At 32.1% G+C, this 25,071-nt stretch overlaps 1 protein-coding gene across 1 annotated transcript in view; it reads left to right on the top strand.

Annotated features, from left to right (window-relative positions):
* The window catches only part of LOC135695967 (protein RRP5 homolog), a 32,056-nt gene extending 17,598 nt beyond the window's left edge, over window positions 1-14,458 (top strand). Inside the window, exons 28-47 of the mRNA XM_065215205.2 lie at window positions 119-218; window positions 784-866; window positions 1,333-1,489; window positions 1,766-1,849; window positions 2,468-2,570; window positions 2,926-3,109; window positions 3,857-3,916; window positions 4,335-4,366; window positions 4,887-4,983; window positions 5,857-5,970; window positions 6,628-6,812; window positions 7,366-7,439; window positions 8,046-8,078; window positions 8,632-8,727; window positions 9,377-9,448; window positions 10,065-10,249; window positions 10,937-11,105; window positions 11,820-11,973; window positions 12,857-13,022; window positions 13,573-14,458. Of these exons, the coding sequence (XP_065071277.2) occupies window positions 119-218; window positions 784-866; window positions 1,333-1,489; window positions 1,766-1,849; window positions 2,468-2,570; window positions 2,926-3,109; window positions 3,857-3,916; window positions 4,335-4,366; window positions 4,887-4,983; window positions 5,857-5,970; window positions 6,628-6,812; window positions 7,366-7,439; window positions 8,046-8,078; window positions 8,632-8,727; window positions 9,377-9,448; window positions 10,065-10,249; window positions 10,937-11,105; window positions 11,820-11,973; window positions 12,857-13,022; window positions 13,573-13,738 (2,314 nt within the window). The 3' untranslated portion in view covers window positions 13,739-14,458. The remainder of the gene's footprint in view (window positions 1-118; window positions 219-783; window positions 867-1,332; window positions 1,490-1,765; window positions 1,850-2,467; window positions 2,571-2,925; window positions 3,110-3,856; window positions 3,917-4,334; window positions 4,367-4,886; window positions 4,984-5,856; window positions 5,971-6,627; window positions 6,813-7,365; window positions 7,440-8,045; window positions 8,079-8,631; window positions 8,728-9,376; window positions 9,449-10,064; window positions 10,250-10,936; window positions 11,106-11,819; window positions 11,974-12,856; window positions 13,023-13,572) is intronic.
* The last annotated feature ends 10,613 nt before the right edge of the window (window positions 14,459-25,071 follow it).

Below are 25,071 nucleotides of genomic sequence, written 5' to 3'. Positions count from 1 at the left end.
AACTAACATCAGTTTAAACGAGATATCAGAAAAGGGATTCACTCTTCAGTTCTCCATCTCAGAGCTTTTCACGATTGCCAAATATGAATAGTGCTTAAGGAATACATTTTCGTTACAGTGTCAAGGCGATAAAGGCAAGTCAACTCAACGTCTCAATCCGAAACACAAACCTTCATGGAAGGATTTTCATATCAGAAATATGGGATGAAATCAAGGCGGTAATGAATGTCTCCAATCGTCTTAATTTTCTTGTTTTTTTTCTTATCCTTTTCATGTCAATTTTCTTTATTCTTATTCCTTGCTTCCTTTTATTGTTTACTTTCCATTTCCTTTCTTTTCGTTTTCTTTCATCCTTTGTTTTTTCTTTCCTCCCCTCAAAAGATATTTCAGTATATTCTGATGAAGTTTGCCTTCACTTTCTCCATCTTGCTACATTTTTAGGTTGAATGAGGGCGTATTCATTAGACCATTCTACTTTCTTCCAGTCTATCAATTTCCTGTGCTAATATTAAACTTTTTCTTTTGGCAAGAGTACATACCATTTCCCCCTTTCTTGTAGTGACAAAAATATTAGTTTTTTATGATTGATAATGCTTAGAGTATTTTTAATCGTTTTTTGCAATCCTACTCACGGAAACAACTTTTACTCACGTCGATTTTTAAACTTGTATCTGCTGCAGGTGCCTCTGTAGCTAACGTACAAAGGCACATAGCAGTATTCTATTCCAATTTTGGATACATCATCATTATGAAATATTATGGAATGGTTAATTTGCCTTTCAGGGTCAGTGCCCATTAGATGGGTTCAAAAATGGCGATTTAGTTCGGTGCAAACTGATCGGGTTTCGAGATTTTAAAACCAGCAAGTATGCTCTTTTGAAAAATAGATCTCATTTTTTAAATACCATCTTTTTCTTGTCGTATTTGTAGAGTGGCCAGCTTTTAATTGACATTGACTGGCAGCATGGCCCTTTGAGGTCTTTCGAGTTCTTATATGTGATTTTGTGATAACGACGCTCTTGACGTAAGGGAGAGTGCTTTTCGTTCAACTCGTTGCGCGGACAAAGTCTATCATCAGTTTAACAATTTTTTATACATAACAACACTTTCATTTAAATTTTTCACAAGGGAAAAATATGAAATTATCTACATTTCTACTCCTGATTAAAGCACTATTTTGAACCAACTAATGTGACAAATTTATGGAGCTTTATCAAAAGCTTTCTTTGGCAAAATTTAATTCCTTGCAATATTTCCCATCTAACACGACGGAACGCGACATGTCACGCATTTGTGATGCTAGTAAACGCTCTTGTTTTTTCCTTGCCATAGTTACCTGCCAATTTCACATCAACATTCTACGAAAGTTTTGGCAGAGCTTTCCTGTCGGCCCAGTGTCATCAACAGCTCAAATGTTGAATCACTCTCCGAACCAAAGGCAGCTTCACAGTTCAAGAAAGGAGAGACGGTTCCTTGTTTTGTGAAAGCGGTAACCTAATCTTTATGAATTTTAAAATTTCTTCGCTATCTCTATTCGAGGTATCACAAACATTTTTTTTCTCAAACCTGAACTCTAAGTAAAATGGAGTTTTTCAATGAAGAAAATGGATTTTTATGTTGATGGAATAGTTATCTATCACTAAAACCTTCTTTGTTATTCTTCACTCGGCATCATTTGCTTCTCATCATCAATTTAATGTATAATGATCGATTACAATATATATCTATTATATTTGATGGCTTGTTGCAAAATTCTATTTTGAAGGTCTCTGAAAGTTTCTTGACGGTTTTTGTCAACCCAAGGGTTTACGGCAAAGTAGCCATTCTTCATTCATCAACCGACAAGAAGGTAATTTGAATTTTTTGTATTTTTTCTTAAGTTTTTTCTACGAGTTTATCAACTCCGTTTAGAAATTTTCGATTACCGCAGGCATTAGGCACAAGAAACTGTGCAATGTTCAAAGGCACCAGTTATAATCAAGGATTACACATGGCTTTGTTTTAAAGCGTGGCAAGATGCCTTAAATTATGTCATAACACAAACGAGATCCCAATGTAGCTGAAGGTCAGATTGAAATATGAGATGGTATGCAACAATAAAAGCCCCTGCTCAATGATTATATTTTTCGTATTGGTCTGTCAAGGGGATGTTAATAGAACTTAGTCCTGTGTTCGAGTTTTCCTTTCTATCAATTTCTTGTAACATCTTTGTATTCTATCTTTTTCGTTGCGTCTCATTTTTTTCATCTCATAAGAAATACTGCCGTTTGGAGAAGCTCCTTTTTCAAAGCCATCCAATTAAGAATGTATTTTTAATAAAGTGTTAAACTTGAACAATCATATTTGTAAACAACGTTCTTTTGATATCCTTTAGTTTCTTCTTTACAACATTTCTGTGGATAAGTTGATGATAAATGCAATCTTTTGGTTACACGTACGGAATATATTAAATATAATCAATTCTTAGGTCCTCAAGCACTTCACTTCAAATTTCAAACATGGTGCCGTGTACAACGCAACAGTTCTGCACGATGGAAACAAAGACGAAAATCTTGAATTGTCTTTAGTTGGTAAGGGAAATTTTATTAAAATTTCGAATAAAATATCATCATTCAGTGATTAGCAAATCTAAGTTCCTAGAACATTCAAGATTGTTTAAGTAAACCGTCATTTTATTTAACTTTGCCGTGCGAATTATTTGTAGATGAACGTTTTATGTTTTGATCTATTCCATATCTCATGTTTAGAGCCGAGGGCGTTCCTAGCCACCAAATGTTAGCCACAAAATGTCCAACGTACTAACATTAATTCAGATCTGTCATGGTGTCCATAACAGTATCCTTGCCAAATCACAAATGTTTTTCTGCGATGCTTAAAAAATTATATTAATAAGGGGTTTAATTGACATACATTGTGTTGCTCAAGGCAATATTACGGATGAAGTGAAGAAAAATGGAATCGTTTGCGGAAAGATAACAAAGGTCCTGTCTCGCTCCGGTTTGCTGGTAGAGCTGCCCGGACACAAATGCGGACTAGCGCATATAACTGAATTGTATGATGAATATAAAGAAAATCCATTGGAAGAGTTCAAGCCAAAGATGTTTGTTAAGTAAGTTATCCCAAAGTATTGTTTATAAATATATAGCAAAGTATTTGAAGACGAACGTATCTATGAAGCCTTTTTAGTACGACCAATGTAAAGCCAGCAAACTGCAGGGCAATAAGGGGGCTTTGTAGATTGATTTTGTCTGTTTCTACTTGGCAGTAATCGTCTTTGACTGAAGCTCACTAAAATTGTATCATTTAATATCATTTAATCTGTTAGACACAACAATCTCAAAGCTCTTGATAACAGTCACAAGCGGAGTATCAAAGTTTGACTTAAACAAGGATATTACATTGAGAAAATTTGTAATTAAAATTGAGTTATCAAGCAATCGATTTATCGAACCCTCATGTTATCAAGACATTGATTGAATGCAGACCTAATCATAATACTGAAGAATGGTTTCGAATTAATGCTTCAAAGAAAGCGTAGATGCTCGTTCTCGTTGTTTAATAAGAACTACAAGGTCAATGATGAAAATATCCATGCTCATATTGATATATGTCATGAAACTGACGTTCTTTTCTGAGACCTATATCATAATATCATGAACTCGACTATAAATCCTCTGTAGATATGACTTATTGGGAGTTTTTGATTTGGCAGCAATAGAAAAGGGAGAATAGGCTTTTGTGTAAATGTAATAATTAGCGAAACTAAAAGCAAAGCCTGTATTCACCGACTGCTTCTTAAACATATTAAGATGATTGCACAGAAACGTCATATTTCTCGATTTTGCTATTCATTTAGATGCTGCATCCTGTCTGTTAGAGATGATGATCAAATAGACTTGTCTCTGAGACCTTCAAGGTGAGAAAAAGTTCTCTTACGTTTCCTCTACATAAAATAATCACCTGTTTAAGATTTCATATTTTTATTTAAACGTATCCCATCCTATTCTGTTTAGAAAAAAAGATTATATTGCCTGACCTGAAGTCTATAAGTTTGAAGAAAACATCCAAACGTTGCAAAAATTCCTTCTCTTTGATTCAAAGAAGGATAAGAAAGCATAGGATTATAAATTTTTAGTAGATTTTCGAATTATCTTGACAAGAAGATAACTCATAGGCTCATTATTCAGGTCTCCAGTAGTTCTTGAAAAGTTTTGACTAGAGTTCTACTAATGTAATATGTTTTTGTTTCTTTGTGGGGCTCTTGATCTGGGTTTTTGCAAATCAGGTAAATCAATGATCGATAATTGGTAATTATATCTCTTATTCCTTTTCAGAACTACTCCGGAAGAGACCGAGATGAAAGAGAGTGAGTTAATAATGTTATGGTTTCATGACATGTACTGAAGTTCTGATTTTTGGACATTGAGAAATATTAGAGGAGTCTACTCTTCATGAGCACTTTTACGAATTTTCCTGTTTTTGTCCTACATCTACATCATAGTTTATCGTCCATCGCATATCATCCACATTTGTAACTGTTTCCCATAAAACACAGACCATTTTTATTGTCAGATATAACGTAAAATTACCCAAGATAAAGTCCTCCCCCCTTGATTCATGAAGTCTACTGTTTCAGACCTTTATTTTAAAGGCAGTGAAAAAATTTGAAAGAGACCCTCTCCTACTCCAGTATTCTTTTCTACCGTTCCCCTTTACAGTCCCTCGATACCCCGTTAAGTTATTACTTCATTTGTAATAGACTTTAGATTTAGATAGCCTTATTCTTTGTTCTTGAGCGAATGTTTTGATTTCGTATGTTGCAAATACCATAAGTATATCCCCTATTTATAATTTCTTGCCATTCATTTGAATAATTTCTATCTTAGTAAAAGATCGTGCCATCCACTCCTTGGATGACATTCATGAGAATGATATCATCCGAGGTTACGTCAAGTCTGCATCTTCATGTGGAGTTTTTGTTAAGTATGTCACATATGTAGATATTTGCTTATTTTTTTAAGACAGTCATTTCATGTCTCATGCTGTAGAAAAAACGCCAGGATTATAAAACTTTCTCTGATGACAATAATCCACAACACTTCAATGTATACAGCTGAAGCAATTGCATTACAAGTCGTGAACAAACTCTGAACAAAAGAAACAAAGCACAAAATACAGTATTTTAGCTATTATATCTTATCAATGAAAAAAGGTGTCTATCGGTTTGAATTACTTTATTCACACGTTTGGGTCTGCAGTAAAAATATATGACTGTGTTCATAGGGATGTGTTGCCTGATAATATGTTTTGCATCTCACTCGGAGTAGCAACTATAACTGCCTTGTTTTGAACATAAAAACCAATATAGCTCTGTCTATACGCCATCAAAATGCTGTATCAAACTGGTTAGCAAAAATCTCCACTTTGTATGGTTCTATGCCTTATTTAAACTATTAAATCTAACTATTAACTATTAAATCTAACTAACTATTAGCTTTTTAACCTTGACTCGCTTAACCCGTTATCTAAGTTTGATGTAGCGTGTTGGTTTTCAACATTATGATATTATTGCGATTTATTCCTTCCTTCAATATGGCCAAGGTTTTAAAACTTTCCATACTTCCTTCTTTAGGCCCTGCTTAGCTGAATATCCTTTGCTTCAATAAATCTTGATGTAGATAGTCCTATGCTTGTAATGTGGTTTTCATGGTTAAATTGTCCGGTTGCTACCAGCTTTTTGCGCAAGAACAGGTTCTGAACAGTGGCCGATGTTGCTCCTAATCCTTTCATTTTTACAATTTACATCAAGGAAATTATATTTAAATTTTAAACCGAAGTTTCTCGATCCTTTTTCAGTCTGTCATCGAAAATTGTTGGTCGTGTACAAATAAAAAACCTTTCGAAATATTTCGTGAAGAACTGGCAAGAACTCTTTCCTGTGGGAAAACTTGTGAAGGCTAAAGTTCTCAGGTATTGAGCCATTAGAATCCTGTAGCTCTTTCCTTAACTTATAATAATTTTCAATACTTTGAAACTGTTCCTTTTGTTATTGTTGTACATGTAATGCACTAGGGTCATCTGTTGTTTATGCACATTTGAAATCACTTTCAGATTAAATCAAAGAGTTATTGCTTGAGTCGTCAGTAGAACCTTCTACAATGTATACTATCTTTGTTGAAAAAATATATAAATTGTAAATGAATCTGACATTTTAAACTAGTGTCAGAAGGTAAGGTTATAAGTGTTTATCCAAGCTATGAACCTTTTTGCTGGTGATAAGCAGTTCCAGCTGATATTGAATAAATTCTTTTACTTCATGGAAGCCTTTTCTAGTACAATCAGCTTGATTTGGTCGTTCCTTCAGTATCGATTCAATCATCTTCTAGAGGTATTGAGTTAATTTAAGACTAGAGTCTTATGGTGCTAGGCTGACCAAATTCTTTTCAATTTCTTAAAAAGTTTCTCCTTAGACCCTAGATAAGCCATTATTTTTCTCGCGTTGAAAATGTGGTAATTTTTCTCCTGAAGGAAAGAAGTGTGAAAGCAACCTAAATGACCTCTTTTCGTAGCAGACATCAAAATTTTATTAGCTTGTGTTTTATCAAAACCAACGCTCCTTTTTTGCAGTATTAATCCAAGCACAAATCAAATAGAACTCTCGTTGCGTGGTCCTGATGTAAATGACGTAGACCCTGCTCCTCCTCCTCCAAAGCGGCGTTCGACAGAGAATACAGGCTCTGAGCCCAGCAAAAAGCGAACGAGAAGAACAAGTGGCGATCTTAAGATAGAGTTGCAGAAAGACACAGACAGTGGTAATGCGAATACAGTTGATTTCGTTGATTTAGAGAGACTGAACGCGTGCTTCCTCTAGTAGTGTGAATGCGTAATTGTTATTCTACAAAAGGTCAGCTACCTACTGCGAAAATTGCACACACGATATTGCCAGCTCGCTATGGCTCTGCTCTTTTGTACTTGAATTTTTAAGAAGTCAACTGAAACAAGTACCAAAAACATACTTTTTTACGTTTAATACGGTTGTTTGTTTGATCTGCTAAGTACTGATAATTTTGGCATTTTTTGACAGGTAAAAATGGTAATAATTAGGCAACATATATTCCTCAAAGCTATTATTCCCACTTTTTTGGAACACGAGAGTAGAAAATTCCTATAGGCAGAAGTCAGATCAAGATTTTTTAAATCATTTATTTTAAGATTCAGATTATGAATAAGAAGATTATCAATCACAAGACTGTAAATTATGGATTATAACTTGCAAGATTATTAATTACTTTCATGCTTGCTAGATTTATTTAATCGGCATTTCATCTGCTAACTTCAAATAAAATTACTATGCTTCTTTTCTAGATGATGACGAATTGCTTCTTTTTAAAGACGATGAATCCGATTCCGACAAGGAGGAGACTATCGAAAACAAAGAGGTGTCTATCTTCTTAGAAATTTCTATAGGCCTGAAGTTTATTTGTTTGACTGAAATCGGAGAACGTCAAAATGATTTCCACAAGCATGGGCAACATGTCCTGATTAGAAGCTGCAAAGATTAATTAATTCAATTCAGGGCAAGACAATTTAGATAAATATTTTTATATCTAATCTATATATCTCAATCTTGGCCGTGACAATTTTCCACATCGATATCCTCTAGATATCAATATTTTCATGTTTGTTTTTTTCAAAACAATTTTCAAGTTCTGTACCGCCAAAAATTGTTCAAATACTGCCCACGGTCAATATACCCACCATCTTTTAGACCAGGCTTTTTCAATTTTTTTCGTAGAAAACTCGGAATTAATGTCAAGTTTTCATTAAAGATCAAACACTGCGTTGAGCTTTCAAACCGACGCTTTGGCTCAAAAGCAGTAACAGAATGAATAATTATAGAAATATTTTCATTCGCAAAGAAACAAAATGTTGTGAAAAATTATTAGCCGTTAAAGGATAAATTTAAGCTGAATCGTTTTGTGTAAGCATAAGGCTGACTTTAAGGTCGTATAAATGGACTTGATTTTCTTAAATTGTTTTTCCAGGTGAAAGAAAATAAAGAAATGACACGGCTAAAGGTGAGACATATACCTCTCTAAGCAAATTCATTCCATACTGTAATAGTGCCGAGCTTTGAATCTGAAGTCCAGAAATTCATGCATTTTTCCATTTTTCATTTTTCAAAATCAGCCTTTAGAGAAACTAACCACTTGCCAGCAAATAGTATAAGAATTCTCTTGTTTATTATTTTTTCAGTCCAGTGCCAGATATTATAATTTGTAACAAATGGTCAATAACAGTGCCAGATGTTATCATTTGTGACAAATGGTCAACAACACGATCACCCATTTATCAAAGCCTTCCCAGAAAATTACAGACACCCACTTTTGATAAATCGTTGTTTGAAGATTTTTGGACCAATTTGCTACCAAAATTCTACCCCATATTGTACATTGTCAAAATTTGCGCCAAGACTTCTATCAGACGGCTGCCATCGAAAATTCATCCTCTAATCCATGACCAGTCGCGTGAACTTTTAACATATTCTAGCCACCAAGCTGGCTACTTAGTTTTGCCCGCTATCCTTTGTCCATACATAAAGTATTTTAATTAGAAACATTTTCGATCCAGCTTCCAAGTGATTTCGATTGGAATGCAAATCTGAACGAAGAGGCGCAGAAAAGAAAGCATGATTCAGACTCCGAATCAGAAGAAGACGACGAACAGGTGGGGATATACAAATCTATTTACTGTTAGCTATTGCTAAACTGCAAAGGCCACTTTTAAGAAGCTTCTCCCTTTGTTACCATATGATAAAAAGAATAGATAAAAGTAGCTGTTTACTGGTTTGTGTTATGGTACTAAATGCTATAAAAACAGATCTTTCTTTGCTTAGGTGTCAAGTATAAAACTCCAATTTTCACCCTTAATGCGACCACTGGACAGTTTTTCTAACTTGAAATTCGCACGATGATAACAAAACCTGGAGTTGCAACGTTCTATTCCACCCACTAATTCGTCAGTACTTCTGGCATCGTCGATTATTCCATTCGAGTCCACTGCAGCCTTTGTTCTCCTCTTGCTACCTAACATGCTTCTCCTTCCTAAGTGGGGCTGATTATTTGTTTACTTCGCAGCAGAACTAGCCCCTACAAGCATCAAAACATATGTTTAGTTAGTTACAAGTATGGTCAACATGGCGTAAAGATGCAATCTAGAAATACAGAGCACCACATTATGTGTATGCCAATGTCTTGACACTTACCCTCGAAGACTTGGCAAGCAACTTTCAAGACCAACTACAAAACTGCTATTCTTATTATTATCCTAACTCTCAGTTCTGTTGATTTCCAATATTATTCATTATTTCGTTTAGGCCCCATCAGCCAAGAAGTCGAAAAGACAGAAAAGAGCAGAGAAAAAAGCTGAAGAAGAATATCTGTACAAGGTCACATACCATTCATTTTGTTTATGTCCTTTATCAATGTATACAAATGAACATTTAAACATATTGATCAACGTAACATATTACTCTAATATATTGAAAAAGGCTGTCCTTTCCAACAGTTAGCAGATCGTCGCTCGAGACTATTATACTAGCAAACAATAGTTTTATGCAAACTTTTAAATAAAATCAAATTTGATGTGCCAAGATTTCTATATATACGGAATGCTTTTTGAAAACCACTTTTGGTAAAAGGCCTCTCTGTACTTAAATGAGAATGAAAAACTGTGTTTATTCATAATTCTTTTCCCAACGTGGACAGCCAAATTTTTAGGCTATTTTAGACCCTATACAGATCTAAATTCATTTCCAACTTTAAGATTGTAAAATAAATTGAAACATATCATTACAAATTTATTTGCAGATTGGAACCAGATTTAGATTGTACTTTAAAACGTATGAATAGAGCGCTGTTTTTGGGATGTTGATGAATCGTATAAGGAAATTTGTTATGGTAATTTTTTTTTCTTAACATTTTTAAAGCAACAGGATATTGGGATCTACATCTGCATTTATATTCTAAGCGGTATCAATAAACGAAGTACCATTTCTACCCTAGACCGAGTTGGCACTGCTTGATAAAGATCGAGGCCCTGAGACCGCAGATGATTACGATCGCATGCTGCTTGGCTCTCCTAACAACTCAATGCTTTGGATCCAATACATGGCTTTCTTTCTGAACTCAGCTGATATCGATAAAGCGCGAACAGTGGTGGAACGGGCTCTCAAGACAATCTCTTTCAGGTTAAAAGCTTTGTTGTATTTTATTTTTACATATTACAGCTTAGTATTTCCTGCTTAAGAAAATCTTCTAACAAGTACAGTCAACTTTGTGTAATTCAGTAAACTTTTTAATTCAGTAAACTGTCTGGGAGATCTTCAAATTGTTTGATTTGCAAAATGTTCGATATATACGATTTTTTAAAAATATCTTGAATTTTGCCTCAGTTGTCTTTACATCAGCTTTAAATCTTGCACAGCAATTGTAAATAACAAAACATGTTTATTGCTAACGTATTTGATCTTTTTTTAATAAAAATGCAAGACAAAAATAGGCAATCCCGTTAGTTTTTGAGAGCTCGGCACGGGACAGGCCAAGTCTCCTTGCACTTTTCTCATTGAAGAAAATTCGAACTAAAAATATTATTTTCCTAAGAGGACCGACAAAATTGGTCGAGTAATGAAAGGTTCGATTTACAGAGGTTCAAATTGTTAAGGATGTGTTAGGAGGTTTTCAAGGGATCTGGAAAATTTGTTCGAATTAGTAAATATTCTAAATTCGTGAGTTCTAATTTGGGAGAGTTCGGTGTATCATCTTAGACTTTGCTCGAGGTCTCTCTTCAGGTATTCGTTTAGAAATGATGGCAACACGAGTTGACATGTATCCACCGCAACATAGTGCATCCTAGAAATGTTTTTTTATGTTTACAGAGAAGAGAAAGAAAAACTGAATGTGTGGATTGCCTCCTTGAATTTGGAATGTCTTTACGGGACTGACGAGACAGTGCAAAATGTTTTCAATGAAGCAGTGAAACGAAACGAACCGAAAAAGATTTATTTGAAAATGGCTGATATTTATATTCGCAACAATAAACCTGAGGTAAGATCAATTTTTTTGTCAAGTTGTTAACGTGTTAATTTGCTTCTTGTAATGTGAAATCGTATATGACTGATAAATAAATACCGTAACTCCGTTGTTTTGTTTTGGAATTTTTCTAGATATATAAACAGAAATTTTTGGCTTGCATATGACAAATTTTTTGTCGGAAGCTCATCAGAATGAGACACTGAGCGATACTTTTTCTAGATGTGAATCTAAATGACTTTATCTGTTAATCATTCATACTACATAAATGCCAGTCATTCATAGGTTTTGACTGGTTAATAATCATCACTTTTTTCAGCAACGGATTATTCATAATTCTCTGCTAAAACTTTTTGAATACCGTAAATCGAATTTCGCCATTTTTTGAGATGTCTTCCGCTAGTACGTGTGCACCTTTATGGCTCTTATGGCTCTCCTGATTGATATGTTATTTTACAGTTTTACAGTTTTTTGTCAAACGCATTATTTATCTTCTCACTTTATGATCGGTTCACCCCTGGATATGCTTACCTTATTACCTTGCTTACCTCGTTTATTTTGGAGTATCAGACGACAATTATTATAGTATGCTGAGTTTCCGCTTTTCATTGCTACCTTCAAATTTTGCAAAACCAGTCGCTTATTTGGTAATTTGTTATAAGAATACCGAGTATAGCTTTCGTAGCTTATATTGTCCATTGATGTCTCTTTCGCTCATTTTCATTCTAGAAAGCTGAAAAGCTGTATCAAGTGATGACCAAGCGATTTAATACAAGTAAAAAAGTTTGGATCAGTTACGGATTTTATTTGATGAAGAATGGCAAGGCTGAAGCAGCAAGAAAACTGCTCCAGAGGAGTTTCCAGTCCTTGCCTGTCAGAAAACGTAAGGAATACTTTAATCTGTTTTGCTTATGTCTCTTTTCTAACGTAACTACAGGTCAGTTTCAAAATTCTATAGAAAAGCAGCCCTCAATAATTATGATATGAAGTTCGAACCAGATAAAGGTTCTCGGCCTCACTTGCATCCCTATACAGAAATCTACACCTCTTTTTGGATCAATAATAGAATGGACAGTGACACGGGATTAACTCTTTGTTGACCAAACTCATACTGATTACAGTTTTGTTTCTAAACCGTAAGCTCAAAGAAAGCTCCTATGAGTTTAAACTTAGGAAAGTCCATAAGGGTGTTAGCAAACCTATAACACTACTGTTTGTTATAATGGAGGCTAAATTGTATATGGGGAGTGGGAAATAGGAAGTGAACATTACTGTAAATATGAAGTTGTTTAAACGATGGAACTGGGTTCCTTACGATCCAAAATAGACTTGGAAACATTTCAACCTAAGCTGTATCATTAGCGATTGTTAATTCTCAGTTATGCCCATAATATTTTTGCATTTCTCACCTCTATATATTTTTCATAAGACGTTGATTTTCACACGTTGGAAAACAAAGTAATAAAACAAACTTTATAAAGCTTTGAAAATAAAGAATATGTTTATTTTTTTTGTAAGAGCACCCTGAAATTGGACACATTAGTACATCACGCGCTGTTGCTAGACATGTGACGTCATAAATGATATTAGTTATTGTCCATGATCTTAATTATATGCTATTGAGTGAAGCTTGACAAGCACAAATACATCCAGCCTCTTCACCGAAGTGAAGCTATCGTTTTTTCATTAGGTCCCTGTCACAAGGTACCACCTTCCTTATATTGTTTTGTAAATTCTTATGTTGTTTATTGTCATTCGCTTATCAGATATCAATACCATCCTAAAATTCGCCTTGATGGAATTCAAGTTTGGTGAGGCAGAAAAAGGCGTCACAATGTTTGAAAGTGTACTGAAAAATCACCCAAAGAGGACGGACATCTGGTCAGTTTACATCGATATGCTAATCAAAGATGGGGAATATGAACAAGTCAGGTATGTGAATTCATTTAATTCGGATAGGATGATTGTTTTCTGGGCTTTGTTTTACTGTTTGTATACCCAAAAACCAAGAACTTCTCTGTCGTCAATTTCAAAACAAAGAATTGTCTTCAAAACACTTTCTAGACAAAATCAGAGAAAAAGTTTTTTATAGTGCCCCAGCCTATCAAAGCGTGCTTTATTTGAATAGAACAGTTTTTTGATAGTATGAGTCTACAGTCGTTTTTTGAACGATAAGATTTAAAATGTGGCGTTTAAATATGACATAAACAAATCATGTAGCATAGAAGTTTCCTTTTATAAATATATATGTTTGGCCACTATTTACAATTCAATATGATAATCGTCCGATATAATTTTACAATTGTCCGATATAACAATCTTTTTGCCACTGGTGAGAGTTGATGACTTTTAATCATTGGTGACTCAAAATATTTCACATTCTCTAAACAAATCGATTGATAGGAAAATGGCTGTATCTTATTTAGTGAATAACCTTCCTAACAAGGAAAGTTTTGTAAAGGAACAACAACTTTTGTTGTAGGAACGTTTTCGAAAAGGTTTTAACACTGAACTTATCCACGAAAAAAGTGAAGTTTGTATTCAAACGTTATCTTGAATTTGAGAAGAAGCATGGGGACGAAAAACGAGTGGAGGGTGTCAAAACCAAAGCATTGGAATATGTTGCAAGCAAAAATGATATGAGCTAAAATTTCATGAATTACAATTGATAGCTTATCGTTAGAGTATTTTAAAGTAGCTTAATGATATTTCTGTAAAGGTGTTTTTAGCTATGCATAAATATCGTGTCCCTACATTTCGAGACTTAATGACCACTGGTTATAATCAAGGACGGCTAACTTGAATAAGATGTGTTGCTTTTCACCTTCAAAAAGAGAGAAGGTATTCATACTTATCTGTCCAGCCAATGGTATCGTGCAAGTTTTCCCCCAGAGCTCAGTGTCCCTTACAACCCTCTTCCAGCCTGATTTCTTGGTCAACATCTTGAAATTGCAAACTTTGCTTGGCTCTAGGCAGAGAGAAATTCAGTTAAAAAATTTGTTATATTGCTTAAAACAACTGGACAACTTACATGATTGTATAAGTTAGAAATTGTGTTTGCCCAAATCTCGTCTTAATGCAAGAAATTACAAAACGTAACTAGCAAAAGGGGGAATAATTTTAAAGCAGCTAGTTGCTTTGGAAGGCTGTCAGTTATTTTTGGGCCATGAATAAACCTTTAAAAAGGGATAGGCAAATAGGATAGCTAACTAAACACATGCAGTGAAAAGTTTCATTTAAAGCAAAATAGAGCATTTGAACACGTAGAAAACCAATTTTCTCCATAGCTTTCCACCTATATACTTATCATGAGGTACAATGAACCTCATTAATATTTTTGCTCATATATATTAATGGTACTAAACTATGTACGAAGTAAACTTACTCAAAAGAAAACGCTTTCAGTTTTGCGAATATCTGATTTATTTACAAACAGTTAAAAATGGAAACTATTTTAATTCCTCCTTTCCAAAACACCAAAAGCGCCATTAATTTTACGGAAAATCAAAGGTCTGAAAACTCATCGTTTTTGCAAAAATGCAGGTTTTCTGCCAAAAAATATTGATTTCCAGTAATTTCTAGTAATATTAAATCATTTTGGTTAACCTATAGTCTTCATTTTTGTAATAAAAATTGAAACTCTGAAAAATAACGATTTTCTTAAAAATTCAAGCAAGGTTTATCAACATTTATTCATTTCTGGCTGTTTCTGATCAGGTTAGACCTAATCACCTAAATATTTCTGCCAAAATATACTAGGAAAACTGCCCTAGCGAAATTCCACCCTTTTGGTAAGCCTATAGCCTTGCTTTCTGAAAAAACATCGACGTTTCTAACAAGCTCAATTTTTGAATACTCGAGCTTTGCTGACCAAGTTAAAACGATTTTAAATGGAAAACTAGATTCAATCATAGTGTATTCTGATCATAGAGAAGCTATTCATGCTGATACAAAAAGAAAAAATTTTCGAAAAAAAATCAACGATTTTCCTAAGGCTATAACCTTACTTTTTTATCAAAAATTGACCCCTCCAAAAAGTCGTGATTTTCTTAAAAAAACGACTTTAAATGGAAAACTAGATTCAATCATAGTATATTCTGATCATAGAGAATCTATTCATGCTGTTACAAGAAGAAGAAATTTTCGAAAAAAAACAACGATTTTCCTAAGGCTATAACTTTACTTTTTTATCAAAAATTGCTCCTCCAAAAAGTCGTGATTTTCTTAAAAAAAACGACTTTAAATGGAAAACTAGATTCAATCATAGTTTATTCTGATCATAGAGAAGCTATTCATGCTGTTACAAGAAGAAAAAATTTTCGAAAAAAACAACGATTTTCCTAAGGCTATAACCTCACTTTTTTATCAAAAATTGACCCCTCCAAAAAGTCGCGATTTTCTTAAAAAAACGACTTTAAATGGAGAACTAGATTCAATCATAGTATATTCTGATCATACAGAAGCTATTCATGCTGTTACAAGAAGAAAAAATTTTCGAAAAAAAACAACGATTTTCCTAAGGCTATAACCTTACTTTTTTATCAAAAATTGACCCCTCCAAAAAGTCGCGATTTTCTTAAAAAAACGATTTTAAATTTGAAAACTAGATTCAATCATAGTATATTCTGATCATAGAGAAGCTATTCATGCTGTTACAAGAAGAAAAAATTTTCGAAAAAAAACAACGATTTTCCTAAGGCTATAACCTTACTTTTTTATCAAAAATTGACCCCTCCAAAAAGTCGCGATTTTCTTAAAAAAACGACTTTAAATGGAAAACTAGATTCAATCATAGTATATTCTGATCATAGAGAAGCTATTCATGCTGTTACAAGAAGAAAAATTTTTCGAAAAAAAACAACGATTTTCCTAAGGCTATAACCTTACTTTTTTATCAAAAATTGACCCCTCCAAAAAGTCGCGATTTTCTTAAAATAACGACTTTAAATGGAAAACTAGATTCAATCATAGTATATTCTGATCATAGAGAAGCTATTCATGCTGTTACAAGAAGAAAAATTTTTCGAAAAAAAACAACGATTTTCCTAAGGCTATAACCTTACTTTTTTATCAAAAATTGACCCCTCCAAAAAGTAGCGATTTTCTTAAAAAAAACGATTTTAAATGGAAAACTAGATTCAATCATAGTATATCCTGATCATAGAGAAGCTATTCATGCTGTTACAAGAAGAAAAAATTTTCGAAAAAAAACAACGATTTTCCTAAGGCTATAACCTTACTTTTTTATCAAAAATTGACCCCTCCAAAAAGTTGCGATTTTCTTAAAAAACGACTTTAAATGGAGAACTAGATTCAATCATAGTATATTCTGATCATAGAGAAGCTATTCATGCTGTTACAAGAAGAAAAAATTTTCGAAAAAAAACAACGATTTTCCTAAGGCTATAACCTTACTTTTTTATCAAAAATTGACCCCTCCAAAAAGTCGCGATTTTCTTAAAAAAACGATTTTAAATTTGAAAACTAGATTCAATCATAGTATATTCTGATCATAGAGAAGCTATTCATGCTGTTACAAGAAGAAAAAATTTTCGAAAAAAAACAACGATTTTCCTAAGGCTATAACCTTACTTTTTTATCAAAAATTGACCCCTCCAAAAAGTCGCGATTTTCTTAAAAAAACGACTTTAAATGGAAAACTAGATTCAATCATAGTATATTCTGATCATAGAGAAGCTATTCATGCTGTTACAAGAAGAAAAATTTTTCGAAAAAAAACAACGATTTTCCTAAGGCTATAACCTTACTTTTTTATCAAAAATTGACCCCTCCAAAAAGTCGCGATTTTCTTAAAATAACGACTTTAAATGGAAAACTAGATTCAATCATAGTATATTCTGATCATAGAGAAGCTATTCATGCTGTTACAAGAAGAAAAATTTTTCGAAAAAAAACAACGATTTTCCTAAGGCTATAACCTTACTTTTTTATCAAAAATTGACCCCTCCAAAAAGTAGCGATTTTCTTAAAAAAAACGATTTTAAATGGAAAACTAGATTCAATCATAGTATATCCTGATCATAGAGAAGCTATTCATGCTGTTACAAGAAGAAAAAATTTTCGAAAAAAAACAACGATTTTCCTAAGGCTATAACCTTACTTTTTTATCAAAAATTGACCCCTCCAAAAAGTTGCGATTTTCTTAAAAAACGACTTTAAATGGAGAACTAGATTCAATCATAGTATATTCTGATCATAGAGAAGCTATTCATGCTGTTACAAGAAGAAAAAATTTTCGAAAAAAAACAACGATTTTCCTAAGGCTATAACCTTACTTTTTTATCAAAAATTGACCCCTCCAAAAAGTCGCGATTTTCTTAAAAAAACGATTTTAAATTTGAAAACTAGATTCAATCATAGTATATTCTGATCATAGAGAAGCTATTCATGCTGTTACAAGAAGAAAAACTTTTCGAAAAAACAACGATTTTCCTAAGGCTATAACCTTACTTTTTTATCAAAAATTGACCCCTCCAAAAAGTCGCGATTTTCTTAAAAAAACGACTTTAAATGGAAAACTAGATTCAATCATAGTATATTCTGATCATAGAGAAGCTATTCATGCTGTTACAAGAAAAAAAAATTTTCGAAAAAAAACAACGATTTTCCTAAGGCTATAACCTTACTTTTTTATCAAAAATTGACCCCTCCAAAAAGTCGCGATTTTCTTAAAAAAACGACTTTAAATGGAAAACTAGATTCAATCATAGTATATTCTGATCATAGAGAAGCTATTCATGCTGTTACAAGAAAAAAAAATTTTCGAAAAAAAACAACGATTTTCCTAAGGCTATAACCTTACTTTTTTATCAAAAATTGACCCCTCCAAAAAGTCGCGATTTTCTTAAAAAAACGATTTTAATTTTGAAAACTAGATTCAATCATAGTATATTCTGATCATACAGAAGCTATTCATGCTGTTACAAGAAGAAAAAATTTTCGAAAAAAAACAACGATTTTCCTAAGGCTATAACCTTACTTTTTTATCAAAAATTGACCCCTCCAAAAAGTCGTGATTTTCTTAAAAAAACGACTTTAAATGGAAAACTAGATTCAATCATAGTTTATTCTGATCATAGAGAAGCTATTCATGCTGTTACAAGAAGAAACAATTTTCGAAAAAAAACAACGATTTTCCTAAGGCTATAACCTTACTTTTTTATCAAAAATTGACCCCTCCAAAAAGTCGCGATTTTCTTAAAAAAACGACTTTAAATGGAAAACTAGATTCAATCATAGTTTATTCTGATCATAGAGAAGCTATTCATGCTGTTACAAGAAGAAAAACTTTTCGAAAAAACAACGATTTTCCTAAGGCTATAACCTTACTTTTTTATCAAAAATTGACCCCTCCAAAAAGTCGCGATTTTCTTAAAAAAACGACTTTAAATGGAAAACTAGATTCAATCATAGTATATTCTGATCATAGAGAAGCTATTCATGCTGTTACAAGAAGAAAAAATTTTCGAAAAAAAACAACGATTTTCCTAAGGCTATAACCTTACTTTTTTATCAAAAATTGACCCCTCCAAAAAGTCGTGATTTTCTTAAAAAAACGACTTTAAATGGAAAACTAGATTCAATCATAGTTTATTCTGATCATAGAGAAGCTATTCATGCTGTTACAAGAAGAAACAATTTTCGAAAAAAAACAACGATTTTCCTAAGGCTATAACCTTACTTTTTTATCAAAAATTGACCCCTCCAAAAAGTCGCGATTTTCTTAAAAAAACGACTTTAAATGGAAAACTAGATTCAATCATAGTTTATTCTGATCATAGAGAAGCTATTCATGCTGTTACAAGAAGAAAAACTTTTCGAAAAAACAACGATTTTCCTAAGGCTATAACCTTACTTTTTTATCAAAAATTGACCCCTCCAAAAAGTCGCGATTTTCTTAAAAAAACGACTTTAAATGGAAAACTAGATTCAATCATAGTATATTCTGATCATAGAGAAGCTATTCATGCTGTTACAAGAAGAAACAATTTTCGAAAAAAAACAACGATTTTCCTAAGGCTATAACCTTACTTTTTTATCAAAAATTGACCCCTCCAAAAAGTCGCGATTTTCTTAAAAAAACGACTTTAAATGGAAAACTAGATTCAATCATAGTATATTCTGATCATAGAGAAGCTATTCATGCTGTTACAAGAAAAAAAAATTTTCGAAAAAAAACAACGATTTTCCTAAGGCTATAACCTTACTTTTTTATCAAAAATTGACCCCTCCAAAAAGTCGCGATTTTCTTAAAAAAACGATTTTAATTTTGAAAACTAGATTCAATCATAGTATATTCTGATCATAGAGAAGCTATTCATGCTGTTACAAGAAGAACAAATTTTCGAAAAAAAACAACGATTTTCCTAAGGCTATAACCTTACTTTTTTATCAAAAATTGACCCCTCCAAAAAGTCGCAATTTTCTTAAAAAAACGACTTTAAATGGAAAACTAGATTCAATCATAGTGTATTCTGATCATAGAGAAGCTATTCATGCTGATACAAAAAGAAAAAATTTTCGAAAAAAAATCAACGATTTTCCTAAGGCTATAACCTTACTTTTTTATCAAAAATTGACCCCTCCAAAAAGTCGTGATTTTCTTAAAAAAACGACTTTAAATGGAAAACTAGATTCAATCATAGTATATTCTGATCATAGAGAATCTATTCATGCTGTTACAAGAAGAAGAAATTTTCGAAAAAAAACAACGATTTTCCTAAGGCTATAACTTTACTTTTTTATCAAAAATTGCTCCTCCAAAAAGTCGTGATTTTCTTAAAAAAAACGACTTTAAATGGAAAACTAGATTCAATCATAGTATATTCTGATCATAGAGAAGCTATTCATGCTGTTACAAGAAGAAAAAATTTTCGAAAAAAACAACGATTTTCCTAAGGCTATAACCTTACTTTTTTATCAAAAATTGACCCCTCCAAAAAGTCGCGATTTTCTTAAAAAAACGACTTTAAATGGAAAACTAGATTCAATCATAGTATATTCTGATCATACAGAAGCTATTCATGCTGTTACAAGAAGAAAAAATTTTCGAAAAAAAACAACGATTTTCCTAAGGCTATAACCTTACTTTTTTATCAAAAATTGACCCCTCCAAAAAGTCGCGATTTTCTTAAAAAAACGACTTTAAATTTGAAAACTAGATTCAATCATAGTATATTCTGATCATAGAGAAGCTATTCATGCTGTTACAAGAAGAACAAATTTTCGAAAAAAAACAACGATTTTCCTAAGGCTATAACCTTACTTTTTTATCAAAAATTGACCCCTCCAAAAAGTCGCAATTTTCTTAAAAAAACGACTTTAAATGGAAAACTAGATTCAATCATAGTGTATTCTGATCATAGAGAAGCTATTCATGCTGATACAAAAAGAAAAATATTTCGAAAAAAAATCAACGATTTTCCTAAGGCTATAACCTTACTTTTTTATCAAAAATTGACCCCTCCAAAAAGTCGTGATTTTCTTAAAAAAACGACTTTAAATGGAAAACTAGATTCAATCATAGTTTATTCTGATCATAGAGAATCTATTCATGCTGTTACAAGAAGAAGAAATTTTCGAAAAAGAACAACGATTTTCCTAAGGCTATAACTTTACTTTTTTATCAAAAATTGCTCCTCCAAAAAGTCGTGATTTTCTTAAAAAAAACGACTTTAAATGGAAAACTAGATTCAATCATAGTATATTCTGATCATAGAGAAGCTATTCATGCTGTTACAAGAAGAAAAAATTTTCGAAAAAAACAACGATTTTCCTAAGGCTATAACCTTACTTTTTTATCAAAAATTGACACCTCCAAAAAGTCGCGATTTTCTTAAAAAAACGACTTTAAATGGAGAACTAGATTCAATCATAGTATATTCTGATCATACAGAAGCTATTCATGCTGTTACAAGAAGAAAAAATTTTCGAAAAAAAACAACGATTTTCCTAAGGCTATAACCTTACTTTTTTATCAAAAATTGACCCCTCCAAAAAGTCGCGATTTTCTTAAAAAAACGACTTTAAATTTGAAAACTAGATTCAATCATAGTATATTCTGATCATAGAGAAGCTATTCATGCTGTTACAAGAAGAAAAACTTTTCGAAAAAAAACAACGATTTTCCTAAGGCTATAACCTTACTTTTTTATCAAAAATTGACCCCTCCAAAAAGTCGCGATTTTCTTAAAAAAAACGACTTTAAATGGAAAACTAGATTCAATCATAGTATATTCTGATCATAGAGAAGCTATTCATGCTGTTACAAGAAGAAAAATTTTTCGAAAAAAACAACGATTTTCCTAAGGCTATAACCTTACTTTTTTATCAAAAATTGACCCCTCCAAAAAGTCGCGATTTTCTTAAAAAAACGACTTTAAATGGAGAACTAGATTCAATCATAGTATATTCTGATCATACAGAAGCTATTCATGCTGTTACAAGAAGAAAAAATTTTCGAAAAAAAACAACGATTTTCCTAAGGCTATAACCTTACTTTTTTATCAAAAATTGACCCCTCCAAAAAGTCGCGATTTTCTTAAAAAAACGACTTTAAATTTGAAAACTAGATTCAATCATAGTATATTCTGATCATAGAGAAGCTATTCATGCTGTTACAAGAAGAAACAATTTTCGAAAAAAAACAACGATTTTCCTAAGGCTATAACCTTACTTTTTTATCAAAAATTGACCCCTCCAAAAAGTCGCAATTTTCTTAAAAAAACGACTTTAAATGGAAAACTAGATTCCATCATAGTTCATTCTGATCATAGAGAAGCTATTCATGCTGTTACAAGAAGAAAAAATTTTCGAAAAAAAACAACGATTTTCCTAAGGCTATAACCTTACTTTTTTATCAAAAAGCGACCCCTCCAAAAAGTCGCGATTTTCTTAAAAAAACGACTTTAAATGGAAAACTAGATTCAATCATAGTATATTCTGTTCATAGAGAAGCTATTCATGCTGTTACAAGAAGAAAAATTTTTCGAAAAAAAACAACGATTTTCCTAAGGCTATAACCTTACTTTTTTATCAAAAATTGACCCCTCCAAAAAGTCCCGATTTTCTTAAAAAAACGACTTTAAATGGAAAACTAGATTCAATCATAGTATATTCTGATCATAGAGAAGCTATTCATGCTATTACAAGAAGAAAAATTTTCGAAAAAAAACAACGATTTTCCTAAGGCTATAACCTTACTTTTTTATCAAAAATTGACCCCTCCAAAAAGTCGCGATTTTCTTAAAAAAACGACTTTAAATGGAAAACTAGATTCAATCATAGTATATTCTGATCATAGAGAAGCTATTCATGCTGTTACAAGAAGAAAAATTTTTCGAAAAAAAACAACGATTTTCCTAAGGCTATAACCTTACTTTTTTATCAAAAATTGACCCCTCCAAAAAGTCGCGATTTTCTTAAAAAAACGACTTTAAATGGAGAACTAGATTCAATCATAGTATATTCTGATCATACAGAAGCTATTCATGCTGTTACAAGAAGAAAAATTTTTCGAAAAAAAACAACGATTTTCCTAAGGCTATAACCTTACTTTTTTATCGAAAATTGACCCCTCCAAAAAGTCGCGATTTTCTTAAAAAAACGACTTTAAATGGAGAACTAGATTCAATCATAGTATATTCTGATCATACAGAAGCTATTCATGCTGTTACAAGAAGAAAAAATTTTCGAAAAAAAACAACGATTTTCCTAAGGCTATAACCTTACTTTTTTATCAAAAAGCGACCCCTCCAAAAAGTCGCGATTTTCTTGAAAAAACGACTTTAAATGGAAAACTAGATTCAATCATAGTATATTCTGATCACGGAGAAGCTATTCATACTGTAACAAGAAGAAAAAATTTTCGAAAAAAAACAACGATCTTCCAAAGGATATAACCTTACTTTTTTATCAAAAATTGACCCCTCCATAAAAACGTGATTTTTCTAAAAAAACGACTTTAATTTGAAAACTAGATTCAATCATAGTATATTCTGATCATAAAGAAGCTATTCATGCTGTTACAAGAAGAACAAATTTTCGAAAAAAACAACGATTTTCCTAAGGCTATAACCTTACTTTTTTATCAAAAATTGACCCCTCCAAAAAGTGGCGATTTTCTTAAAAAAACGACTTTAAATGGAAAACTAGATTCAACCATAGTTTATTCTGATCATAGAGAAGCTATTCATGCTGTTACAAGAAGAAAAACTTTTCGAAAAAACAACGATTTTCCTAAGGCTATAACCTTACTTTTTTATCAAAAATTGACCCCTCCAAAAAGTCGCGATTTTCTTAAAAAAAACGACTTTAAATGGAAAACTAGATTCAATCATAGTATATTCTGATCATAGAGAAGCTATTCATGCTGTTACAAGAAAAAAAAATTTTCGAAAAAAAACAACGATTTTCCTAAGGCTATAACCTTACTTTTTTATCAAAAATTGACCCCTCCAAAAAGTCGCGATTTTCTTAAAAAAACGATTTTAATTTTGAAAACTAGATTCAATCATAGTATATTCTGATCATAGAGAAGCTATTCATGCTGTTACAAGAAGAACAAATTTTCGAAAAAAAACAACGATTTTCCTAAGGCTATAACCTTACTTTTTTATCAAAAATTGACCCCTCCAAAAAGTCGCGATTTTCTTAAAAAAACGACTTTAAATGGAAAACTAGATTCAATCATAGTATATTCTGATCATAGAGAAGCTATTCATGCTGTTACAAGAAGAAAAATTTTTCGAAAAAAAACAACGATTTTCCTAAGGCTATAACCTTACTTTTTTATCAAAAATTGACCCCTCCAAAAAGTCGCGATTTTCTTAAAAAAACGACTTTAAATGGAGAACTAGATTCAATCATAGTATATTCTGATCATACAGAAGCTATTCATGCTGTTACAAGAAGAAAAAATTTCGAAAAAAAACAACGATTTTCCTAAGGCTATAACCTTACTTTTTTATCAAAAATTGACCCCTCCAAAAAGTCGCGATTTTCTTAATAAAACGACTTTAAATGGAAAACTAGATTCAATCATAGTATATTCTGATCATACAGAAGCTATTCATGCTGTTACAAGAAGAAAAAATTTTCGAAAAAAAACAACGATTTTCCTAAGGCTATAACCTTACTTTTTTATCAAAAATTGACCCCTCCAAAAAGTCGCGATTTTCTTAAAAAAACGACTTTAAATGGAAAACTAGATTCAATCATAGTATATTCTGATCATAGAGAAGCTATTCATGCTGTTACAAGAAGAAAAATTTTTCGAAAAAAAACAACGATTTTCCTAAGGCTATAACCTTACTTTTTTATCAAAAATTGACCCCTCCAAAAAGTCGCGATTTTCTTAAAAAAACGACTTTAAATGGAAAACTAGATTCAATCATAGTATATTCTGATCATACAGAAACTATTCATGCTGTTACAAGAAGAAAAAATTTTCGAAAAAAAACAACGATTTTCCTAAGGCTATAACCTTACTTTTTTATCAAAAATTGACCCCTCCAAAAAGTCGCGATTTTCTTAAAAAAACGACTTTAAATGGAAAACTAGATTCAATCATAGTATATTCTGATCATAGAGAAGCTATTCATGCTGTTACAAGAAGAAAAAATTTTCGAAAAAAAACAACGATTTTCCTAAGGCTATAACCTTACTTTTTTATCGAAAAATGACCCCTCCAAAAAGTCGCGATTTTCTTAAAAAAACGACTTTAAATGGAAAACTAGATTCAATCATAGTTTATTCTGATCATAGAGAAGCTATTCATGCTGTTACAAGAAGAAAAACTTTTCGAAAAAACAATGATTTTCTTAAGGCTATAACCTTACTTTTTTATCAAAAATTGACCCCTCCAAAAAGTCGCAATTTTCTTAAAAAAACGACTTTAAATAGAAAACTAGAGGCAATCATAGTTCATTCTGATCATAGAGAAGCTATTCATGCTGTTACA

The sequence above is a fragment of the Rhopilema esculentum genome, chromosome 14 (assembly GCF_057945365.1).
Source record: "Rhopilema esculentum isolate cy_ngs chromosome 14, ASM5794536v1, whole genome shotgun sequence".
Taxonomy (NCBI): domain Eukaryota; kingdom Metazoa; phylum Cnidaria; class Scyphozoa; order Rhizostomeae; family Rhizostomatidae; genus Rhopilema; species Rhopilema esculentum.
Note: the sequence above shows the minus strand (reverse complement) of the source record. Positions and strands in the feature narration are given on the sequence as shown.